The 13,558-nt window shown below is 38.3% G+C and overlaps 1 protein-coding gene across 1 annotated transcript; it reads left to right on the forward strand.

Annotated features, from left to right (window-relative positions):
* On the forward strand, positions 3,006-12,004 carry LOC109715506 (cactin). Its single transcript, XM_020240544.1, has 13 exons — positions 3,006-3,411; positions 3,514-3,605; positions 4,587-4,683; positions 5,508-5,579; positions 5,723-5,785; positions 5,866-6,006; positions 6,614-6,709; positions 8,748-9,032; positions 9,135-9,285; positions 9,381-9,523; positions 10,483-10,656; positions 11,206-11,472; positions 11,577-12,004. The coding sequence occupies exons 1-13, from the start codon at positions 3,094-3,096 to the stop codon at positions 11,694-11,696; spliced, it is 2,019 nt and encodes a 672-aa protein (XP_020096133.1). The 5' UTR covers positions 3,006-3,093; the 3' UTR covers positions 11,697-12,004.

The following is a 13,558-nucleotide window of genomic DNA, read 5'->3' on the forward strand; positions in this document are numbered from 1 at the left end:
ATCCCAGATTCGTGCGTCACCAGATGTGGGAATGTGCAAGTCATTATTCCATCCCCACCCGCTTTGTTGGCAAGAGAATGATACAAATTGAAAAAATTTTTTAGAACTTTAAATCGATTCTTCAATTATTGCTTCGTTAGGTTCAAATTGTTTCAACTGTTGAATTCATTAACCATCATCTTCCAAGCAATCGGAGTGAATGACCCATTTACGCAATTACCAAATGTATGTTCATCTCTCATCAGGCCCAACAACTCTGCATCCAGCATGTTGCTCCAATTTTGACTCCTTGTTCTGTTATCATTACGAATACCACCACTAGCCTCCTTAGGTGAGTCATCTGCCAACCCACCTTGCTTATGTTTGGACTTTGAAACTTTGTTGAAAGGACGCATCTGTAGTTAATAATTAACCAGTGCATGATGGATGCATACAACGTATATAAATACACTGTACGATATTACATGCTATTTAACTTGGCAGGGTTAGTAAAGGCCTTATGAGGTAATGTATAAGCATTGCGTACACAATAGACTGATACAATTATTATTCTCTACTACCAAGTAGACTATATATAATAAAGGGTAGAATGATATGATAAAAACAGATATTTTATGCAATATTTGTGTCCTATGTAAAAATGTATGGTCCCCTAAATGGGAGTCTTGATGGTTCGTTCCCACAATTGGCTCAAGTGGATTCCAACTAACATGGGGTTGCATCGATGTTTCCATCGATGCCATCCTTCTAATCTTAATTAGAATCCGTCATCATCGCCGAACCACAAGCTTCCAACCAATACTTAATATTCTCAAGTATGCTCAAATCAACATCATGTGCGTTATACCAATCATTGTGCAAATAGATGATATTCTTTCAACGGCATTGGATATATAGAAACGCTATATATGGCAACAGTAAACATGGAGTTCAAACCTGTCTATCGCAAAGATACCAAATTCAGAAATGGCCAGAACCAAGCACAGAGATAGTCAAGACGCGACAGTGAGATCGATAGCACGCAACGGCGGGGAATCCGTACACTGTTGGCAAGATCAGAACCAAAGACCGAAGGGTACAGCACAACGCCTTCCCTACGACCAAGATGTCGAGGAACGGACCTTAACCGAGACCAACAAGAATTCCACAAATCTACGAAGAAACCAAAATCGTCCGTGTAGACCGGGCAGATAAACCGTGAGAAGGTAAATCCGGACGTGTGGGTATGTCAAACGCGAGGAGGAAGAAGGGCTTCGGGTGGATGTGAAGGGCTTCGGGCGGAGGTGAAGTCGTAGTTGAAGGGGTTTGGCCGGCAGTGAAGGGCTTCGGGCAGAAGTGAAGCCGGAGGTGAAAGGGTTCGGCCAGCGATGAAGGGGTAAGGGCGGAGGTGAAGCCGGAGGTGAAGGGGTTCGGGCGGCGGTAACGGGCTTCGGCCGGAAGGGAAGGGCTTCGGGCGGAGGTGAAGCCGGAGGTGGAGGGGTTCGGCTGGCGGTGAGGGGCTAAGGGCAGAGGTAAAGGGCTTCGGCCGGAGGTGAAGCCGGAGGTGGAGGGGTTCGGCCGGCGGTGAAGCCGAAGGTGGAGGGGTTCGGCCGGCGGTGAAGGGCTTCGGGCAGATGTGAAGGGGCTTCGGGCAGATGTGAAGGGCTTCTGGCCGGAGGTAAAGGGATTCGGCCGGAGTGGAGGGCTTCGGGAGGAGGCAAATCCGGTGGTGAAAGGGCTTCGAGATGAGAAAGGGGAGGAAGGGGAAAGCCGGAGTGAAGGGCTTCGGGGTGAGAAAGGGGAGGAAGGTGAACGATCAACAGGGGAGAAAGGGGAAAGCAGAAGGGCTTTGGGAGCCGTGCGGGGTTAAAGCAGGGAGGGTGGGTGGGGTTAGTAAACCCCACCCCTAAATGGAAGTGTTTGGGGATTAAATGGGGGTTAAGGGGTTATTCCACCCCTTAACCCCCAACCAAACGCAAAATTAAGAAAAAAGAAAAATCTCGAAAGGACCGTGAATTGACCTTATCCCTTTTTCCTAAGTGCTGCTATTTTTTTTTTCTTTTGAGAAAAAGGTAGCATGCTGTATATCTTGTTATTATTATTATTTTTTTAACATGAGAAGTTGTTTGATTATATATAGTTACAACTATATTGTAGTTGTAACTATATGCAAGTGCTAGTATATATAAAATTTATAAATATAGAGTAGCTAGGGTTACTATACTTTTATGAGTATTGGGCCCTTTGTATTCATAAGTTGTTTTCAATGATGGAGCTTCCGAATCCATGATCCACTCCGTTAAATATGATCTAGAATATTTGAAACTTCTAAAAAATAAATTTCGTAAATTTTCGAAATCATAATAAAGTTCATCAAGTAGGCATAAAATAAACGGTCAAAATCAAACGACGTCCTAAAAATAGATGATCGGATCCTTCAATTTAATATCGGAGTTATTGATCTTTATCTAGATAGTGAATAGAATTTTTTATCAAAAATTCAACCGATTTCGATTCTTTTACACCGTTAAACTAGCAAATATCTTATACCGGCCGTTAAAAATTGTCAATTTTGTAACCTTTCGATCGTAAGGTAAATAATGTCGAAAAATTATGAAATTTAATTTCTACAAGTTTTAAATGATCTAGATAATGTTTAACGGTATGGATCTTCGATTCGGAAACTCTATCATCGAAACCGACTTATGAGTACGAGGGCGATCGTACTCATAAGAGTATAGTAGCCGAACTCAAATTTATAAATAAAATTCTTGTGACTGCAAGTACTTTCTACAATATCCAATCAAACAAAAATGTCCAACCCGTACCGAGTTTTTGCCGAATTCGAATTAACAAACTATGGCTCGGACCGGACTTTTAATCCATTCTAAATGTATGGGCCGAAGCTCGTAATTATTTTCGGACCGGACTCATCATTGCGCCGGTCCGGCCCGGTCCAAGCCCATCGCATGGGTCGGTTCGTGTAGTAATACTCAAATTACGAAAACACCCTCCCCCTTCTCCCCCTCTTCCTCTTCCTCTTCCTCTTCCGCTTCGTCGTCCTCCGCCGTAGTCCCCAAAACCCTAATCCCCTCTTCCCCGAACTCCTCCGCCATGGGGAAGCGAGAGAGCTCTTCGCGGAGGCGGCGGAGGACGCGAACCCCTTCGTCGGAATCGGAGGAGGACCACTCCGACGGGGGATCCGAGACGGCGTCGGATTCCTCCTCCCGGCGGAGTAGTCGGCGGCGCCGCCGAGAGAGAAGCCGGAGTAGGCAGCGGAGGAGCCAGAGCTCTTCCGGCGACGGGAGCGGTGGGGAGAGGTCGGATTCGGGGTCGGAGGAGGAGCGCCGCCGTGGGAGGCGGAGGAGGTCGTCGAGGGACATCACGGAGGAGCAGATCGTTGAGTACATGGCCAAGAAAGCTCAGAAGAAGGTATAGGGTTGTAATTGTTTTTAAATTTGTTTCGTTGCTTTATCTAGGGCATCTTTTTGAGATCGTTTCTCTGAAAATTTGAAAACCTCGTTTGTATTTTAGGCTCTGAAGGTGGCGAAGAAGCTAAAGGCGAATGCAGTTTCCGGCTACTCCAACGATTCGAACCCATTTGGCGATGCAAATCTTACGGAAAAGTAAGCCATTCTTCTTCTTATTGTTATTGTAGTTCCACTTGAATCGTAATTCATGGGGATTTCGCAGTTTGGTTCAGAAACTTTTTCAGTGTGGGTAACTTTTTTAATTCCCTTTCGGGTTAACCTATAATTGGAAAAAACTGAGAAAAGACTCAAATGTTGTTGGTTTTACAAAGTAGGATAACTATACTGATTGCATGGATTACTGTAATGATTGTGAAAATAATTGGGGATGAAGTGTGGATAGCACGGTTAGGGCTTGTTTGGTGCCCCAGGATGTGTTTGGATTGGATTGGATGAGATGGGAGAGCGATGTAAGGGGAGAACGAGGGTTTAGCGAGATTTTTATGTGTTAAGAAATAAACATCATATGCAGTGTAGCTACTGATTGAACATGATTTGTCGATTAAGCAGAATAGGATGATTATTTGGGTGTGATTTTTATGTGCCATGATCAACAGAGATAGGCCGTGTCTTGAGTTCATGGCAAGCTACAGGCTTTTCTTTTCTCTTTTCAGTGAGGGTGTGGAAGGGATGGTTGCCATGTATGCTACTTCAAACATGCATTACAGGGCCTTTCTCTTGAAGTTGCAGGGAGAATCAATTTTACTAATGTTGAATGATAAAAATGGTAGGGGATCCTAGAAACACTTGGACAAATTTAATTTAAGACATTCTAATGGAGGTTGTGGCTTTAGATAGAGCTGTTTTACAAGAAAAAGAATTTATGCGGAGAAGATGTACAGGCAAATGCGCATGCATACACGTACACACTGTTAATTAATATATAGCTGCAAGGCAACCATAAGAAAAAATCTGAACATTATCATATTGCAACCGAGCTATCTATGTTTGTATGAAGATTATATTTTCAATGAAATAGCTTAATCGGCAACATTAATTGAAAATTGGACTAACTCAAGAGCGCTTCAAAATAGATGGTCTTCTAATTTTTGACTTTGCCTCTGAATATGTTGGCAGGTTTGTGTGGCGAAAGAAGATTGAACGTGATGTTGCTCAAGGCCGACCTGTAGATATTTCTGTCAAATCTGAGAAGAAGCGGCAGAGAGAAAGGATGGTGAGTAGCTAAAGAAAATGGTAATTTCTATGTTTCTTTTGTACCTTCTTTCGGTGTAGATTCAACTGATAGTCATGCATACATGTAAAAGAGAACTTTCCAAAGATTCACACTTTAAGATGTTATATGGTTCAAAGTTGGTTTTGTTTGATATCTCATATCTTATTCTATGTCTTCAGTCCATAATTCTTTCTGATTTGAGCTACCACAGAATGTCTTTATTCTTTGATTAGAATAAAATACATGAGTTATATGAGAAGTTATTTTGTTGAGAGAATTAGGAACATCCATAGAAAAAACATCTTGTGATTTTTATTTGATTGTTACTTCTTAATGTAGAAAAGGTATCTTCCATCAAGGTAGTCAAAAAGTCTTCTTTCATTTTTAAACCCACATATAGAATATACCTTCTTCATTTGCTTTATATAGGGAATATATGCATCCATAGAGTAGCAAGTATAGTTATGTTGAGAAAAGGGGAAATCTGATGGACAGTTGACCAGCAAATAGAAAGGAAGAAATAAAAACACACTAGGATGCAGAGACGCGTACTCTCAATGTGAGACTTTAAGCTCTCTTTCGTTAGATTAAACTGATCTGTATGCATCCAACTAGCATTTCGAGGCTTGTGGATGCAACAGCTCAATGTCTAGAAGCAGATTTAAAATACTGTCTTTTTGCATATTTGTTGCTGTCTTTAGCTTTAGAACATGATTAAATTATTTATATCTGGCTGCATTTTCTCTGCTTTGACACAAATTTCTCTTCTGTATCAATTATCTCCCTGATATATTACTTAATTTATGCTTATATCTTTCACTCAGGCAGAAATAGAGAAGGTCAAGAAAAGGAGGGAAGAGAGAGCAATCGAAAAGGCCCAGCATGAGGAGGAGATGGTTGGTTATCTTTTTTAAAATTTATAATCTTTATCATGGATCCTTTAGGCTTATCTGTTGTATATAGTTAGAGATTAATATATCTGTTGCATATAGTTTCAGATTAAAATGTTTGGTACATTTAATCTCTTAAACTTTTACAGGCAATGCTTGCTAGAGAGCGGGCTCGAGCTGAGTTCCAAGACTGGGAGAAGAAAGAGGAAGAGGTTGGAAGATGAATTTTTCATTGTTAATAGTCATGCTATATGAGTGGGGTGTTTAAACATTGGTATTTGGTTTTCTGCAGTTCCATTTTGATCAAAGCAAAGTCAGATCCGAGATCAGATTGCGTGAAGGCCGTACAAAACCCATTGATGTACTTTTGAAGAACCTGAACTTTTCTGAAGATTTTGACATTGAAATTAATGAACCCTACATGGTATTCAAGGTAAATAAATTTCTTCAGTCATTTTTGCTGTTGATATTACTTTTAGTTTGTTTTTGCTGTTCTTATCTGGGGTTATGAGGGCTTGGCAAAAATATGCTCCAAGTATTAATTTTACTTGGACTCTTACATTTCTATGCTGTATTTTGGACATTCCATTTTACGAGCATTTATGAGTTTGAGGGCACTATAATGATAGATTTTGCACCCTGTCGCTCATATGCAAATTTCTGGTAGTACTATTTTTAAGTTGCATTTTATTAACTACTCAGGAAATTTTTTTCCCTGGATTTTGTTTCATTGAGCAATATTATCATCTTCCTTTTGATTATTCTTGTCCTAAATTTGTTAGGGAATAACATGACCAAACGATAGAAATATTCCATCATATTAGTCAAACTATAAATTTACTGTTCAACTTCTTTTTCTTGTTTTTAATTTGTTATGATTCTTCATGCCAGACTGATGCTACCGGTATGTAGGCGCATTCTCTTTCTTTAAACTCACCAAATGTGCAAAGTTTTTCTCTCTACCCTGTATTAAGAGTGTTCTCATAGTGATTGTTAGTTATGTGTTGACTATTTTCATCTGGGCATTTGCAAATAAATAGGGCCTAACAGTGAAGGAAATGGAAGAGCTTCAAGACGACATTAAGATGCATCTTGATCTAGACAGAGAAAGTCCAGTGCACGTCCAATATTGGGAGGTAATAGTCCTTTTTCTTCAATTAAATTTCAGATCGAATACTCAGGATGGACTTGTGTTAACTCATACTCTCTGTCATAACAAGCAATGAATTATTCAGCAAAAGTGTGGTATGGGCCATTTTGCTGTATTGTGCAACTTTTGAATTTTGACGTACAGCCAAAAGGTAAAAATAGGGATGGCAATGGGGTGGGGTGGGGCGGGGATTGGGGGCCCTTCCTTGTCCCCGTCCGTGCGGGTTTTTAGAATCCCCATCCCCGTCGCATCCCCACCAACGGGGAAAAAATTCCCCTCGTCCTTGTCCCTGCAGTGACTCCGTAGATTTTTAAAAAATTACTAAATTAATTTTTTATTTAAATTTAACAAATTTAATTTTAATTCAAATTAATTTAAATTTTATCCAGTTATTAAGTTTTTTTTTTCCAATGTCAAATTACTAAAAATGTATAGCAACCAAATATCATTTAACTAATGTTTTGTATAAAAAACTAAATATCTATAAATATTTGATTAAATTTAAAATATATTAAAAATATCAAAATTAGCTTTCTATACTTATAAATAAATTAATAATTATGTAATAATATAGTATATTATTTTGTGGGGATCGGGGATTTTGCGNCCCCTCCCCCCGTGGGGTACAGATCTCTGTGGGGACCCGGGTCTGTGGGGGAAATTGCCATCCCTAGCTAAAAGCAAAGAATGCTATCTAATTAAAAGTTCGTAAATTCATGCAGTCGTGCAACTCTAAACATTTTTACACATATTTGTCTAAAACTTATATTCTGAAAATATTCAATCCTTGTTTCTTAACAGTATTGTTAAATATAAAAATATAAAAACACCATTCTCTATCAGCTTAAATTTTGGAGAACAATGGTTATTTCATATATTTTAACATGGTATTAGAGCAAGGAGGTCCTAAGTTCAAATCATGCCAGGTTCCTAATATAATTGACTTACTCTCATTTAATTCAAGTCTACATCATGGATCTATAAAAATTAGTCTCGAGCCCAGACGTGAGGGGGAGTGTTAAATAAAAAATATAAAAACACCGTTCTCTATCAGCTTAAGGTTTTGGAGAATAATGATTATTTCATATACTTTAACTAGTACTTTAAAGCCAACAGGATAGATTTATTCAAGAAAAACTTATCAAAGGCATGCATTATTTTTTTTTTGCTATCTATTAAGGCATGTCAAACAGGAAAATTCCAAAAGTTCGCACGTACCTGTTTATGGAGTAGTAGAAATGAATTTGCTAATGATGCCCTCATGGCCCTTTCCTCTTCTATCATCATTTGGCAAATATATTGCCTTTTGGACGAAGAAGTTACTTTCTTTAACATAGCCTTATTCAACAGAAACCTCATTCTGATTATTTGCCTCATCTCAGGCTCGTGCATTTTAAAAACGACATGAGAATAGGGTCCTTTTAGGTGGGTGTGTATATTTCTTTGACCTTTCAAATCGGAATTTCTCCCTTTTTTAATCACTCTTTGTTACTTGAGCATTTTTGGCTCATTGGCTTTGCACCCTAGTTGCCTATTGTACGTGCATTCGCAATTCCGTACTGTCAAATACTATTACCTGTTTATTAAATTTTTCTCTGCTTGTTACCTTTGTAGTCCTACAACCGGTTTATTAAATTTATCTGCATGTTACCTTTGTAGTCCCACAACCGGTTTATTAAATTTATCTGCATGTTACCTTTGTAGTCCTACAACTGGTTTATTAAATTTAACATGAATATCTTCATGTTACCTTTGTAGTTCTTCTTTGATTATTGCTAGCTTCCTTAATAGTTCTTGAACAAAGCTTAGAGTGCTGGCAACAAGAGATATCTGAATGATTGAGCTAGTTTTTCAATGTCAACTATGTGCTGTTATTGTCAGATATCTCCGTGCTCGATGACTAGCAGAAACTAGAAAGGCCATTTATATCTTTCTCCTCTCTTATCTCTTCAAATCTTACCAATATAAAGTGTACTATGATTTATTATCTTGTTTCTTAGTTGCAACCATTTTGTATTGACCAGGCTTTGATGGTGATTTGCGATTGGGAGCTAGGTGAGGCTCGAAAAAAAGATGCCTTAGATCGAGCCAGAGTACGTGGGGAAGAACCACCTCCTGAAGTGCTTGCAGAAGAAAGAGGCTTACATTCAAGCATTGAGACTGATGTGAAGAATCTTCTAGAAGGCAGGACTTTCAAAGAATTAGAGACAATGCAACGCCAAATAGAGTCGCAAATGCGCTCTGGCACAGCAAAGGTTGTTGAATATTGGGAAGCTATTTTGAAGCGCCTCCATATTTACAAGGCAAAGGTACATATTGCTCAACCTTTCAAGAATAGAAATTTTTTCATTAGGCTTAGTTGTTTTCTTAGAGTAGGGAGTTTTATGTTGGTTACTGTTTTGCACATGCAGGCGTGTCTGAAGGAAATCCATGCCTCTCTCTTGCGAAAGCATCTGCAGCGTTTGGAGCAGCAACCTGAAGAGGCAGAAGAGCAGGACTTAGTAACAGATAAAGAAATGGAGGTTAAAGAAGAAGAAGAAGATAAGGTGCATGAGGTGGAAGGTCTGTTTTTTGGATTCCCTCCTCTTAAACATTTCATAGCAATTAACTTCTCGAGCATTCCTGACATATTAATTGGCATATTTTTATGTATACAGATGCTGGGCCATATTCTCCTGGACCTATTGTTGAGGAGCCAGAGCGTGATCTCGAAGAGGAGCCTGGCTCCTTCTCACCTGAACTCTTGCATGGCGATGAAGATGAAGCAGCAATCGATCCTGAAGAGGATAAGGCTGAACTGGTATAGCAATCAGTTCTGTTTTCATTTTGATAACGTACTGTTTTTGCTTTTGTGTTGTTTCCTTTTAGAACTTTGCCCTTCAAGCTGAGTAAGTAACAAACAATGGTAGAACGGGCTGCAAAATGGGTGGGTTGACCAAGTACCCAAGTCAACTTGATTAGAATCAAAGTTGACACAGTTGCTCAATTTTCAGGCTCAGGGTTTTGGCCACAATCAAGCCCATTTTAAATAAGGCCTGTTTAGAAAAGTTAATTTAGCCATCAAGTATAGTCGTGAACTGAGTTCTCCTAATTTTAAGACCAGACTCTACATAGTCTGAAACGTAACCGGACTCATCACCTCTGATTTACATGAGAAGATTGCATCATTTTCTTTGCTGTCGTTTCATTCTGACATTTACTCTAGCTTCCGTAGTTTATTTCGGAAAAACTTTCTTTACTTTTTTGCTGTCTCATTAATTCTTTATGAGACTTCTCCTTTGTCATGGCATGGGGGCATGTCATGTATCATGACTGCTGGTGTACAGATTCTTGGGGCAGTTGGCACACCATGCCTATGCCTTCCTCGTGACAACGTGCGCCCACTACACAGTTCCGATATGCCAGTCAGCTTCGCAGTCCATGCCGCTCGTGATACTATATTAGTATTCATAATTCCGCACGCAAAAGCAACTACATCATCATGTTTGTAATTGAACAGTAGAAAGTTGAAACCGAACCCCCCTCGATCAACATGACTAGGGCTTGACTCCGTGATTGTCTTGACGAACCTAAAGGTGTTGATGAGTCTGAACAATTTCTCATAGATCCATACCTGCCAATGGAATTGTCTTTTACTGTTTCATTGAGTTTATCTATTTTTGAAGACATTTACCTAATGCAAGCTTTCCTCGGATAAGTAATTCTGCCATTTGGTTTATGTTGTTAGTAATGGCCTCACCTGGACTATCCTTTTTACAGGAGCGAAAACGTGAGGCTGTGGTTACAGAGCACCAAAGAAGAATCCAGGAAGCAATGGCAACGAAGAGGAGCGCACCAGATGAGATGGAGTTGAAAGCAATGAAAGCAATGGGAGCCATGGAGGAAGGTGATGCTGTATTTGGTGCTGGCGCTGAAGTGAACCTTGATTCTCAGGTCCCATATCAGTTTCTCTCTTTGAGTTTCATCTTAGTTTGTTACTTCCTACATTCACATGAACTTAAAAAGTGGAAATGGTTTGTCGGTATACCAGCAGAAAATTCTCGTTGTTTTTCGATGAATGCACAAATTTAGTCATGAAGTATCACCCGAATTTCAATTAGAGCTTAAATTGTGACAATTTAGTCCCCGAAGCTTGACTTTTTATTTCGATATTTTCCTCTAGAGTTTCAATTTTAGAAAAAATTCCTTGAAATTTTAACCCCAATTTTACTTTCGTCCTCAAAGATGCAAACTTTTAAGCAAGCAAACTCTCACGATATTGCTGATTTCCCGACTTTTTCATGCAGTATATTAGCAAAAATGACTCGCAGAACAAATTTACGAACTAAATTGTTATAACTGTTGAGTTTTAACCATGAAGATGAAATTGAAATTAAGGTCAAATTTTGAGGACTAAATTTGTAGCTTGCCCTGTATCTTTCTGATGTTCAAACTTACATGACATAAATGATGCCTACTCCTCGGCCTTTTGTCTTCATGTAGGTGTACTGGTGGCATGATAAATATCGCCCGAGAAAGCCGAAGTATTTCAATCGGGTGCATACTGGATACGAGTGGAACAAATACAACCAAACTCACTACGATCACGATAACCCTCCTCCGAAAATTGTCCAAGGCTACAAGTTCAATATATTTTACCCTGATCTTGTGGACAAGTCGAAAGCGCCCGTGTACACTATAGAAAAGGATGGGAGCAATGGTGAGACATGTCTCATCAGATTCCACGCCGGCCCTCCTTATGAGGACATAGTAAGTACTCTATGCAAATTTGCTTTAACTACAATGTGTTAATCGAATGTGAATGCGCAGGGCACTTTTTCTTGAACTGTCTAATCATATGTTTTTTTAACCAGGCTTTTCGGATTGTAAACAAGGAATGGGAGTACTCCCACAAGAAGGGTTTCAAATGTACGTTCGAGCGCGGGATTCTCCATCTCTATTTCAACTTCAAACGGTATCGCTACCGGCGATGACTTCTTGCGGGCAAAGGAGAGGAAATGGATTTGCAGATGGTATCGGACGATAACAGTTTATTCCTATTCATTGTTATATATGCAAGATAGTTTTTTTTTTTTTTTTTAAATGTTCCATGGAAGAAGGGAATTTCAGATATTTATATATTGCAATAACAAGATTGATTACAAAAATTCCAAGAAAGAAACTATGGAGTATCTTAATGGAAGTACACTACTGGAAACCTCATAACAGTCTGTAGAATACTCATGAGCATCTGCTGTTGTACCAAAGGTATAATAAGATCAAGTGACATTGTTGTAGTATATATTATTTTTGTTGTCTATCTTTTGTTTATTTTTCTCTTTAACAAAAAAAGCAAGATTCCTATTTGTTAATGGTAGACCTATTTTGTTTCACACTTTGGACTCAAACCTTTTGAATTGGGAATTTGGATTCAAATTTTGGGTTCACATTTTTCGATTGAAATTTTGAGCTCAGCTTCTGGCTTTGAACTTAATTTGAGTTTGAAATTAATGCTCAAAATTTTAATTTAAGTTTGAGATCAAATTTTGAGTTTACATTTTAAATCAATTTTTTTATTTTAATATGAATCTTTATTCAGAATGGGTTTATGCGTGCAATTTGTTTTTGAGCTTACTCTTTTTAGGCTTAGTTTGGTATTAGAGGCCTATTTAACGTTAGATAAAATGTTGTGATAAAAGTATATAAGGACATACTTTTACCTTTTCCGATGGGACCGCAGAAAATATATTGTAACTGACTTATCACGATATGCGGAACATAATATTACGTACAGAAACAAATATCATACTTTCTTACCAAACATAACGCAATCTTTCTGCGGTCTGTTACGTAACGCAATCTTTCTGCAGTCCCAAACGAAGCTTTAATTAAACTATTATGAGCAATCACTTTCCGCTTTATTGCGGGAAACAAACACTTGACCAAACAGTAATTACAATGCAAATTAAATTTATTCGGAAGCAAAACATGTGAGCATATCATATAAATTTTGTTCTGCTTCTAACAAAATTAGCTCCGTGAATATCAGGAAGCAATGCACCAGTCGATATGCGTAAGAAAAGTTACTTAAATTTAGATTGAAGGAGTTTTATCATGGCACTATCTATCTGAATGTTAGAATAAGATATTCAATAATAACTTATTCTGTATAAAGATTCTTTTATCTGATTGGTATTTAGGATTTTGATTTTTATTTTTTTGAAAGATTTTGGTGTTCATGATTACGGAGGATAACATATTTCAATCTCGTTGGAAGAAAAATGGCTAGAAGGCGAAGGACTTGTGTATGGTTTTCAAACAAGGGCTTTTTTTTATGGTGTTCAAACAGAAAATCCATGCATGATACATATACTGAATAAGATGTTTATGCATTTAAACAAGATCTACTTGCAAGTAGATATCCTTGAATTTTTGCTTGGACTTGCACAAGATATCTCCTCAACATTATTGTTGTTAGCTATTATGAGTAACACTTTGGTAAATGAAACTCTTTTCCCTTTTAAATCTATTGAACTGCTTCTTGTGATGGTCACAAGTTTTCACACACATGGACACATGTAGATATTTATGTATACACTTCAAAACTCTTAAATACAAGAGAGTGGAGGCATATATGTAGGTTAAATGAATAAAATTCAAAACAATATAGAGGCACCTTAATCAAAGATATTTTGGGTCATTGTGTTTTGGGTAATAGGTTTCAAGTTAAAAATAGCACTACTGCATTGATTATTTTGCTTTATTTTTCTATTTAAATGCATCTTGGTGGGGTTTTCACCTTTATTCATCTATTTCTTCTTTTCCTCTCTGGTTTGTGGGTAAGCATGAAACTGGA

Source organism: Ananas comosus, linkage group 9 (genome assembly GCF_001540865.1).
Source record: "Ananas comosus cultivar F153 linkage group 9, ASM154086v1, whole genome shotgun sequence".
Taxonomy (NCBI): domain Eukaryota; kingdom Viridiplantae; phylum Streptophyta; class Magnoliopsida; order Poales; family Bromeliaceae; genus Ananas; species Ananas comosus.